Source organism: Bidens hawaiensis, unplaced genomic scaffold (assembly GCF_021521415.1).
Source record: "Bidens hawaiensis isolate Kalapana, Puna unplaced genomic scaffold, B.hawaiensis_p1.1 tig00014471_1, whole genome shotgun sequence".
Taxonomy (NCBI): Eukaryota; Viridiplantae; Streptophyta; class Magnoliopsida; order Asterales; family Asteraceae; genus Bidens; species Bidens hawaiensis.
The window spans coordinates 100,414-110,815 of NW_027492261.1; the positions used below are offsets into that span (position 1 = coordinate 100,414).

The following is a 10,402-nucleotide window of genomic DNA, read 5'->3' on the forward strand; positions in this document are numbered from 1 at the left end:
TCTCATCAATATAGTGCGTTTTTAAATATATGCAAGTCAATTTTATGAATTCACTAAATTCAGCATATATAAATATTATGAAATGTTATATATTTTGTCAGGTCAACTTGTTATTAACTATTTACTCTGTTTAAACTTAATGTCAATACATCAACTCGTTTATGATCTATTTAAACCTGTTTACAAAACTTATTTGACTTTTTTAAAATAAATGGAGGCAAATTACATGATTTTAAGTGAACATTAGTGGGTTGCCATAAAACTACAATATATTCATGATTTCAAGTTTGATGAAATGGAGATATCTGATAATCATGTAAATGGTACCTGGTTGAAGACAGAGTTGTTTAACCTTCGCCTGACTCGCTTCCACATCACCACCATGTCCAATAGCTGATACACTTATCATCAACCTTGAAAGTCACAAACAAACACAATTTCCGCATTGTTTTGCATCGGGTTCTCAAGAAAGATCATTTATTACCCTTGTACAATTTGAAACACAATCATGTAACATCATTTTATACTTTAACCTCCACCAAACCGCCAATTTCCATTTACCTATCGACCTTATTATCTTTCTATGCAAAGCCATGTCATCACCAACTTCAACTTTCAGTAAACCATTTACTTTCAGAAACATACGACTCTCACCCGTCAACCCCGACAGCTCATTCTTAACCTCCATTATCGACCCAAAATCTTTATCCAAAACAGATAACAATAACTCGTCTTCTTCAACAGATGTTGATAAACTCTTCAAAACCAGATTACATTCATTTGCTAACCATTTCATAACAACAATTTCATTTTCATTTGATATTATTGATCCAGAATACGCAACGTGACGTACTGATTTCTGTAAATGTGTTGGCGCCGCCCATAATCGCATAACCGCAAGCAGAGCAAAAGACGGTTTTCCATTTTGGTGAATGTAAAGTGAGTCTATTGGCCATGAACAGAGAGAATAAATGTCAGAAGGTAAAGGAATATACGCTTTGTCGTTCGGGTTATTATCTAATATAAAACCATAGTGTTCTAGAAGCTCTAAATTGGTATATGTTCCATAGCTCAATAAAACCTGCAACAACAGAATAATATAGATTATTTCATACATACCCTTACAAACTTAAAAAAATTTTCATATATACCCAAATATATATGAAATTTCAAACTTGCAAAATATCATATTATATATACCTATGCAAAACTAAAAATAACAGATATGCTTTTACAAAGTAATTAATATATAAAATATACCCAATTCATTAAAAGCGATTTAATAAATGACCATTTTACCCATTTTTAGCTAAAACTATTTTCTAACCATTTTTTATTTCAATTTTTTTTATTAATTTGACCCAGAACAATAGATTTTTTTTCAAAATATATAATCCATGTCAATCAAAATCCAAATCAAAATTAGGATCTAAAGAAATATAGCGGAAAGGGGTAGCATGGTCATTAAGTAAAAAATTCATTAACGTTGGATATATATATAATACTATTGGTTTTGGTTGGGTATATATGAAATTTTTCAGGTTTGTAAAAGTATATATAAAATTAATTCAATAACCTAAGGTTCAATATTAACAAACACATTAACTAATACCTGCTCTCCTTTTTTGTAGCTTCTTCTAGCATAGAAGCAGTATGCATCAAATTCTTCTTCAAATACGCCATCTGTCAACCTAGGTGAGTTAGTTGCCACGTCAGCTTCTGGCAAATCTTTAGAGAAAACATGTTCATCATCAGGTGCAGCATAATTGAACAAATCACCAACCGGACAAAAACACCCAGCGGAATCCCATGGAATATGCATTGTGCGCGAAGATATCTTCACATAATATCAAACACATTATAAACATGATAATATCAATAAAAGTTCATTCATTTCATTATACACTTACAGATGCAGAAGCCCAAATCCATGCCTTGAAGCTCATGTAATGCGGTTTGAACATAAGTTCTTCCATGACAGCTGTTGCACTTTCCCACTCGGTTTTTGTCTTCTCTAACGCTCTCTTTGCAGCCCAAATAGCATCATCCAGCTGCAAATCACTTAAAAGTTAAAACATTAAAAATAACATATAGTATTTAAGGAAAGTGATTATTTTTATAAGTATATGTAAAGATTAAAAAAGTATATTCTCACTTGTAAAGCTTGTATTTCAAACGGATCAAAACTCGCCAAGATATCATAATTTGAAGGAAACTGTGTCAAATATGGGTACCACCAAGACCGTTTTCCTTTAGAAACTTCATTCAGCAACGCGACAGTCAATATCTGCACTATGAAATGTCATTATTTCCTTGAACTAAATGTGCTCAAATGTGCCCTAAACAGCATTGCAAAGTAATAACTAATAATTCACATCAACTGAATAAACTTGCTGTATTTTGATCAATTTCACAGAAAACAATATATAATAATAATAATGCTGAGAATAATATTAACATTAATATTAATCCCATGGTTGTAAAAATCCCGCCTAGGCACCAATTAAACTCCGATTATTCGTTAGTCGGCACCCCACCGACTACTCGCCGATTAATCACGATTGATTAAAATCGGTCAAAATTGAAAATTGGTATATAATATCTATTCATATCTGAAAAATTACATATAAAATACAATCCGATTAATTGCTAGTCCCTAATAATCGAGACAACTCGAGCCAGGGTGGGTTCAAGCTTGAGCTCGAAATTAAACGAGGCAGCTCTGCTCGGCTCGAGCTTGAAGAGAGCCTAAGATCAAGCCAACGAACCGAGCCGAGCTTGGGTCGAGCTCGACACAGTTACAAAAATGGGCCGGCTCGGCTCATGTCATTTCAAATCCAGTTTTTTTAGCTAGTTTTATTCAAGCGAGCTACAACACTGATAATACCTGAGTAGAAGACAAAGGAAACTTTGAGACAGATATAGAGAGGTTGTGATCATTCAACATTAGGGTTTGAGAGGTCATTAAAGCAGATTTTGGTACTCTGAGTATCAATTCACCTTTTTGAAGATCACCCACTGCACATAATCCTCTCCTGAAGAAGGTTGTTATATTATTAGAATCAAACACAAATTACATACAAAAAGTGAAATTTTAAAGAGATTAAAACATGTCATTTAGTTACCCGCCGGCGTTGGGGAAATAGGATATAGAGAGAGATTGGCCCAAGCATGAGAGGGTTTGAGGGTTATTATAAGGGTTTTGTTGGTCGTTGGTTACCGGAGAATCTGACATTCCGAGACTGGTTGCCCATTTCATGAAGGTTTCGAGTTTTTGTGATTCGTCCATCTCCGTCGTCCTTCAACTCACCGGAGCCACCGCGTTAAACGCTTATACCCTCCGGAGACCTGAATGAAGCAAATGATTCACTATTCACTTGTCTGATCAAATTGGGCTGGGCCTCCATTTCCTTAAATCGTTGGTTCATAAACTGGTTTGCTTATCAAACCGGTTCGGGTCGGTTTTCCATAAACCGGTCTCAAACCAGTTTTTTTGTACGCTTCTAATTGGAAACACACCACGCCCCAACCCCAAAATACCCCCCATAGCTTATTTTGGCATGTAATTAATCATCTTAGATAGAAGAAATATATAAACACCCCTTTAAAACTAAGGTAAACCAAGTTAAGCAAAGTCAGCTCTGTTTAAAACTAAACCAAGCCCAAGTTTACTCTGGTTGCGCTCAACTTGTAAACAACCCTAATTTTGGGTATAAGTTACTAACATTCATACCAACATCCAAAAAAAACATTTCAAGTCCAACACTACATACTTAACCCAATCAACAACCACCCCCATCTCAAATCTAACACATAAATTATTTGGTTTCTCACACACATGCTTGCACGTGTGATTACTTAAAATTAGTCCGGTGATCCAAAAATGTCACCAACCATTAAAACTAAAAAGTTCCATTCCAAACTTAGAAAAGAAAAAAAAAATACCCCATTTACCAATGATTGAAATTTGAAGTATTTGTACATGTACTAAAAATATATTCTCTTTATTTATATAATGCTGGTATATACTTGACTACTTTACACAATATTATTGTAGGTAGGTTGGATTTGCGCCACATTTTATATATACTCGGCAGACGTCACCACCACCACCACCACCACCACCACCACCACCTGTCCTCAACCGTGTTCCAGACTCCACAATATTATTACGTCTCTCTCTAACCTTCAACCCCAAAACCCCTCTTTGTTAGTTTCACCTCGATCGTATCATTATCAATCATTATGGCCACCACCGCTGCTGCTCACAATAATCTCAATGCTAAACTCGTAATCATAATAATAATTGAACTAAATCTCACTCTTAATTCCTTACTTACTTTTATTTGATTATGTTGTTGTAGGTTTTGTTGGGAGACATGGGAGCTGGTAAATCAAGTCTCGTTTTACGCTTCGTCAAAGGCCAATTCCTCGAATTCCAGGTTAGCTTTTTTTTTATATTTCACTCTCTCCGTTAACCTTCACCTTCTAGGGTTTCAATTTCATTATGATATGATCGGATTAGTTGTTGATTGTATTTGTATTTACAGGAATCGACCATCGGAGCTGCTTTTTTCTCCCAAACCCTAGCAGTGAATGATGCGACTGTGAAATTCGAGATCTGGGATACTGCGGGTCAAGAGAGGTACCATAGTTTGGCTCCTATGTATTATCGAGGAGCTGCCGCTGCGATTATTGTTTACGATATCACTAGCGCGGTACGGTTGTTATTATTATTATTTGGTTGAGTTGAAGCTTTTTATAGAATTTTGTTTGTATCTGGTTGGAGAGAGCTGATTGATTTTGAATATTATTATTATTGTGTTTGGAAATTGGATTCACTTGCTGTGTTTGACTATTTTTAGGATTCATTTACACGAGCTAAAAAGTGGGTTCAAGAACTTCAGAAACAAGGTGAGAAGATCTCATCTACAACACTAAATACTTTAGAAGAAACTTTAATTGTTAAATGAAATTGTATATTATATGTGATTGGTGCAGGCAATGCTAACATGGTTATGGCACTTGCTGGCAACAAAGCTGATCTGGAAGACAAGAGAAAAGTGACAGCAGAAGTATGTAAATTTTACTTGTTTTTACTTAATTGAAATTGACTCTCAGGAGAAGAAAGGAAACTCATCTTTTTTTTTCTCACACAATGCTCATTTTATTTATTTATTTATTTTTTACTTTGCATCTTGAACGAACTCAACTGCTACATTTACTCTACCTATATTAACTGGAAAACACTAATCTGGAGCATTTTGTTTTACTTTAATATGTTTAAATCTATCTTTTTTGCGACCCTGTTTATGTTTTTACACTTTTTAGATGTAAGGCCCCGAACCCGGTAGCCCTACTTTAGCGTCGGATTTACTCATAAACACAGTTCTTACAAATCAGAGTAATTAACTTTCGCGGAATATAAAAAAAAACTTTCATAAAACATTACAGCAATCCAAAACTTGCCTTAATTAAACATTCTTGTCTTTCAAAATAAACGTCAATTAACATTAAAACATCTTGAGTCTTCAGATGCCAGTCTCCTATTCGCCCACCATGTGCCCGCTCAAGCTAGCTGTCTCATTCTACTCACCTGCGTGCATACTAAAAGTCAGCTACGCTGAGTGAGTTCTAGTTAATAGGACGCCATACAATTCATACACATACATACATGTCCGAAGATACATATCCATACTTAATCCGTTACCCTACTACCATACATACATACATATCTACAATCACTAACCTCAGTCTACCGAGAGTACGTTCATAGTCCGTCGTCTATACCTGTACTCAAGATCGTGAACACGTAAAAGGTCCGCAGTCCTTACCTATGTTCACCATTTATGGTACGTGCAAGGTCCGCAGTCCTTCCCTATACCATCCTACATCCACAACACGTACAAGGTCCACAGTCCTTCCCTAAGTTGCAACCTAAACCATAGCACGTACGAAGTCCGCAGTCCTCCCCTATGCTACCACAATACAAATACAGCACGTATAAGGTCCACAGTCCTTTCCTATGCTGATGCCTATCTATAATACGTATAAGGTCCGCAGCCCTTAACTACGTTGTCGTCTATTATCTGTAACACGTATAAGGCCCACCGTCCTTATCTACGTTCACATCTTTCATCAATATCACGTATAAGGCCCGCAGTCCTTAACTACGCCCTCACCTGCCAAGTCTATGTCCAACAGAAGCTAGAGGGATTTGCCATCCTAACTTACTATGTCGACGTAGAACTCACATACCATTCGTGTACCTGTATACACATACTTCATATATACAATAATTACAGTATAGCATAAGAACACTCTAGGCGTTCTTCACCTCATTCATTTATCGTACTTCTTGTCGGTCCGTGCAATATCCGAAGATCGTTCACGCCCCGGCAAGCATTCATTCATAACGATCATACATCATCCATTTATAACATTCATATCTTTATTTACAACCTGACAGTACGCGCAATATCCGAGGATTGTTCGCGTACAGACAATCAATCATTCATATCTATCACATATATCATATATGGAATACACTTACCACTTAAGGTAAGTGTTTTAACTAATCACATCGAGTATGCACACAGCCCCGAAAAACATAACAAGGAATGGGGCTAGAAACTCACCTGAATCCTGTTACGCTCTCCGTTAATCGTTATTCCCTTCTTGAGCTGTGCACGGCTAACTGTATAATATTTACATGTATCAATTAACTACTACTACTCATATTGTATTTCTATCTTTGTATAACCCACAACGAACGGGGGTCCGGGGGCAGCGCCCCTGGCAGCGGGGTCTAGGGGCGGCAGCCCCTAGCAGGGTCCAAGGGGCAGAGCCCCTGGCTGGGGTCGAGCTGACAGGTCAGCTTGGAAAAATTTTATTTCCATTAACTGTCTTAACACATTTTTCATTAGGTTTTTAATTTACTTTCTAATCTGCTAACTCCAGCGAACTTATCATTAAGCGAACTTAACATTAAGCGAACTTAACATTAAGCGAACTTACTGTAAGCGAACTTAGATTAAGGCGAACTTAGATAAAGGCGAACCTGTATGTCAGCGAACTTACATAAGCGAAGTTAACCAGCATGTGAACTTATTCAGTAAGCGAAGTTAACCAACGGGCGAACTTATTCAGTTAACCAGCAAGCGAACTTATTCAGTAAGCGAAGTTAACCAACAGGCGAACTTATTCAGTTAACCAGCAAGCGAACTTATTCAGTAAGCGAAGTTAACCAACAGGCGAACTTATTCAGTTAACCAGCAAGCGAACTTATTCAGTTAACCAGCAGGCGAACTTAGTAAGCGAAGTTAACCAGCAGCAGCTACGGGTTTGGTTTTAACAACATTTAAACCTTGACATGATGCTAACCATTCCCGTAAACGTTCCGCCATCCATTTCCGGATAAGTCTTAACCCGGGGAACCATAAAGTTTGGACCTTTAGGCTTAAAACGTTAAATACTAGATCTAAGGTTTTCTTTAAACGAACCGTACATGTTTATAGGTTCGTTAGGTTTGTTTTAACGTCAAGTTTGCTACTTTAATACTCGTTTATACCCAATCTTTGCTAGGTTCGAGTTTCACGGATAACCGTTCATAAAAACGTAAACTTTAAGGATAAAGGACATACCTTACGTGTTTTTAAGGTTACGGTTAGCTTGGTGATGAACTAAAATCTTGTATCTTGCTTTCACGCTCAAGATCTATTAAGTTATAGGCTCGGTTTGGTCTCGGATTGCTCCTTAGCTCGCGGCCGTATATGGTGTAGGAAGTATGTGTGTGTTTTTGAGTGTGTAGAGATTAGGATGGATAAATGGATGGAATGGAAAGGATTGGGGTTTAAGGGGGTATTTATACTCCCTTAAGCCCATGGACCGAAGGCCCATATTTCCTTTTGGTCCATATCTAATCCCATCTAATTATCCTACTAAGTCTTCATATTTTGCTATTATTATTATCGTTCCACTAACTCGTTTATTTCACCCGACAAAATAATATATTAAATATTACTTTAGAAATTTCAGGATGTTACATTAAAACATAAATGACATGATATATGATTCTTCCTTCGCCTGAACTTAATTGACATGTTGCTGGACCTCTCTTGCTATTATTATTTGTATTATTTATTTTTTTTACTTTTCCGTCAATGGTTTCTACATCCAGTATATTTGCGCATTCCTCTTCATTGCCATGTCACTAACTATGGATATATATGTACTATCCAAACTATCTAGCCTTTATATGTCACATGACATAATCCATTTGAAAGCTTATGTTGCATTTGTAACATTCAACAAAACAACTTAATTGCAGGGCTAGGCCCCCAAACTATCTCTTAGTGTTGTTTTTTTTATTGTTTATCTTTGTGAAAATCAATTAGTTGTAAATAGAATAACTTCTAAAAGGGCGTTTAGTGGTGAGAATTCACATTCTTTGAAGAGTACAATAGTTGGTTATTCTGAAAAGAAATGCTTGAATAGAATAATCTCTAAAAGGGTGTTTAGTGATTAGAATACACGTTCTTTGAAGAGTAAAATAGCTGGTTACTCTGAAAAGAAATGTTTTCAGTTGATGCAGGAGTTCTTTTAAATTGCACATTTGACTGGACTTCTAACTGTAGCTAATTTAACTTGCATCATAAGCTGTATTAACTGTGTATCCAATAAAACACTTGAACACTGGACATTACATGCAATTAATTTAATAACAATTAACTAGTAATATACCTACCACGTCCCTAAAATACCCTTATACTCGTCTCTTACAATAATTAGTAATTTGTCATACAGGAAGCTCGTGCGTATGCAGATGAGAATGGTCTTTTCTTCATGGAGACGTCTGCTAAAACTGCTGCAAATGTTAATGACATATTTCATGAAATAGGTATGCTTTTCTGTTTAGAATCTTTGAAAACCTGCACCTTTTAATTTATAAATCTTAATAATAGCTAGCTTTTTTTTTTTGAAACAGCCAAGAGACTCCCTAGAGCTCAACCTACTCAAAATCCAGCTGGCATGGTTCTTGTTGACAGACCAGCTGAAGGGGCCCGAGCTTCATCGTGCTGTTCATAAGTAATGTCTTAATTCTCGATTGATATTATTATATTCTGTAGTGGTTTTTGTTTCTTTATGCCCATTTGTTTGAAACTCTTACTGGAGTAGCTTGAAAATTTGGTATTAATAAAAGGTTTACGTGGGTAGCTGTCCTTGTTAGTTATGTGCGTTTTGATTTGCCAGTTTGACCCTCAATTGGACCTTTGAATGATATATAACCCTAAACAAGTAATTTTGTTATGATGCCGGATATAACCCTGATGGCAGGTATGATTTAACTGTAACTATGATACAAACGTGGAAGCAGCCTACGGTTTCATGGAATCTTGGCATTCTCATTGTTTGATAAAGAATGTGAATTTGTGGTGGGGTTTCTTGTTTGAATATGTACATGACATGCAAATGACTGTTTACTGATTTTTTTTTATGAAGATGATGTTGTGGTTATGTTTTAATAGATGGCGAGGTGTATGTGTGTTGTTGGGTTGAGTTGCAGTTATGTTCTTATAGATGGCAGAGGTGTATGTGTGTTGTTGGGTTGAGTTGTGGTGTCATCTTGTATAGGGGTACATGAAAATCACGAGAAATCAGTTCATGAAATATCTGTATGTTTATTCAGACATTCATCTGAACGATCAAACATTTGATTAAGAGAAGCCCATGGACGAAGGCATAATGTGCGATCCAGGGTTGACAGTGGCAAGTTTGAGCCAATCAACAAGTTGTGCTTCGATTTTAAAACAATAACATCACTTAAATGAAACAATTTGTTTAACCAAGATTTGTGGTTGGTGTCAAATCTTTCTTAGGAGGAGATTGTAAAGAAAACCAAACCATGTAACAGAATCATATATTATTTTAGCAAAACTTCCAACCTTACGTTTGAATTCAAACATCTTTTAATATGGTCAAAGCCTTTCATATTTACTTAATAGTGTTAAAAGTGGGAAGATGTTTTAAGTTTGATTTTGCTAAAAAGGTCCAACTATCAGTTCGTTTAACCAAGTTGCTCATTCGTTATCATATCATGGTCCAACCATGGATAGAAGGCGTAGTATGTAACAATGTATACTTGTTTTTGAATTTACTCGCTCTTCTATATAAGCGATCTTTACCAACACTCAGAACAGCCATGTTGCAGACTTAAACTTTTACTTTATATACATTTCAAGTGATATCTTTGTTTCTAAACACGCTTTATATTAAAAGTGAGATCATAGAGTAGTGTTGAGTGAGCCAAATTATAGTAAATGGTATCCACCAAGATGTATAATTTAGGCACATTTTTGTGACAATTGTGACAAAAAAGTGCCAACCATTAGATTCACACAAT

The 10,402-nt window shown here is 36.0% G+C and overlaps 2 protein-coding genes across 4 annotated transcripts; one reads left to right on the forward strand and one right to left on the reverse strand.

Moving 5' to 3' along the window:
- Positions 1 to 278: 278 nt before the first annotated feature.
- Positions 279 to 3,302, reverse strand: LOC143546839 (protein SET DOMAIN GROUP 40-like). 2 transcript variants are annotated; one of them, XM_077038409.1, is made up of 7 exons: positions 3,126 to 3,302; positions 2,888 to 3,035; positions 2,156 to 2,287; positions 1,911 to 2,051; positions 1,613 to 1,837; positions 434 to 1,081; positions 279 to 362 (listed from the first exon to the last, which is right to left on the reverse strand). In XM_077038409.1, the coding sequence occupies exons 1-6, from the start codon at positions 3,287 to 3,289 to the stop codon at positions 464 to 466; spliced, it is 1,428 nt and encodes a 475-aa protein (XP_076894524.1). In that variant the 5' UTR covers positions 3,290 to 3,302; the 3' UTR covers positions 279 to 362; positions 434 to 463. The 2 variants fall into 2 exon arrangements, with proteins under 2 accessions (XP_076894524.1, XP_076894523.1); XM_077038408.1 differs by having other exon boundaries at positions 322 to 1,081.
- Positions 3,303 to 4,164: 862 nt separating this feature from the next.
- Positions 4,165 to 9,521, forward strand: LOC143546853 (ras-related protein RHN1-like). 2 transcript variants are annotated; one of them, XM_077038418.1, is made up of 8 exons: positions 4,165 to 4,290; positions 4,365 to 4,442; positions 4,551 to 4,718; positions 4,866 to 4,914; positions 5,002 to 5,075; positions 8,806 to 8,899; positions 8,987 to 9,087; positions 9,337 to 9,521. In XM_077038418.1, the coding sequence occupies exons 1-7, from the start codon at positions 4,246 to 4,248 to the stop codon at positions 9,085 to 9,087; spliced, it is 609 nt and encodes a 202-aa protein (XP_076894533.1). In that variant the 5' UTR covers positions 4,165 to 4,245; the 3' UTR covers positions 9,337 to 9,521. The 2 variants fall into 2 exon arrangements, with proteins under 2 accessions (XP_076894533.1, XP_076894532.1); XM_077038417.1 differs by lacking the exon at positions 9,337 to 9,521 and having other exon boundaries at positions 8,987 to 9,228.
- The last annotated feature ends 881 nt before the right edge of the window (positions 9,522 to 10,402 follow it).

What these genes read in the sequence shown, in the direction of transcription:
- LOC143546853 (XM_077038418.1), top strand. Translation starts at nt 4,246, where the DNA reads ATGGCCACCACCGCTGCTGCTCACAATAATCTCAATGCTAAACTC. An exon ending in ATAATCTCAATGCTAAACTC is followed by an intron (nt 4,291 to 4,364) that starts GTAATCATAATA and finishes ATGTTGTTGTAG; the next exon opens with GTTTTGTTGGGAGACATGGG. An exon ending in TTTACGATATCACTAGCGCG is followed by an intron (nt 4,719 to 4,865) that starts GTACGGTTGTTA and finishes GACTATTTTTAG; the next exon opens with GATTCATTTACACGAGCTAA.
- LOC143546839 (XM_077038409.1), bottom strand. Translation starts at nt 3,289, where the DNA reads ATGGACGAATCACAAAAACTCGAAACCTTCATGAAATGGGCAACCAGT. An exon ending in TTCCTTTGTCTTCTACTCAG is followed by an intron (nt 2,288 to 2,887) that starts GTATTATCAGTG and finishes TTCATAGTGCAG; the next exon opens with ATATTGACTGTCGCGTTGCT. An exon ending in GCTACAAAAAAGGAGAGCAG is followed by an intron (nt 1,082 to 1,612) that starts GTATTAGTTAAT and finishes CTGTTGTTGCAG; the next exon opens with GTTTTATTGAGCTATGGAAC.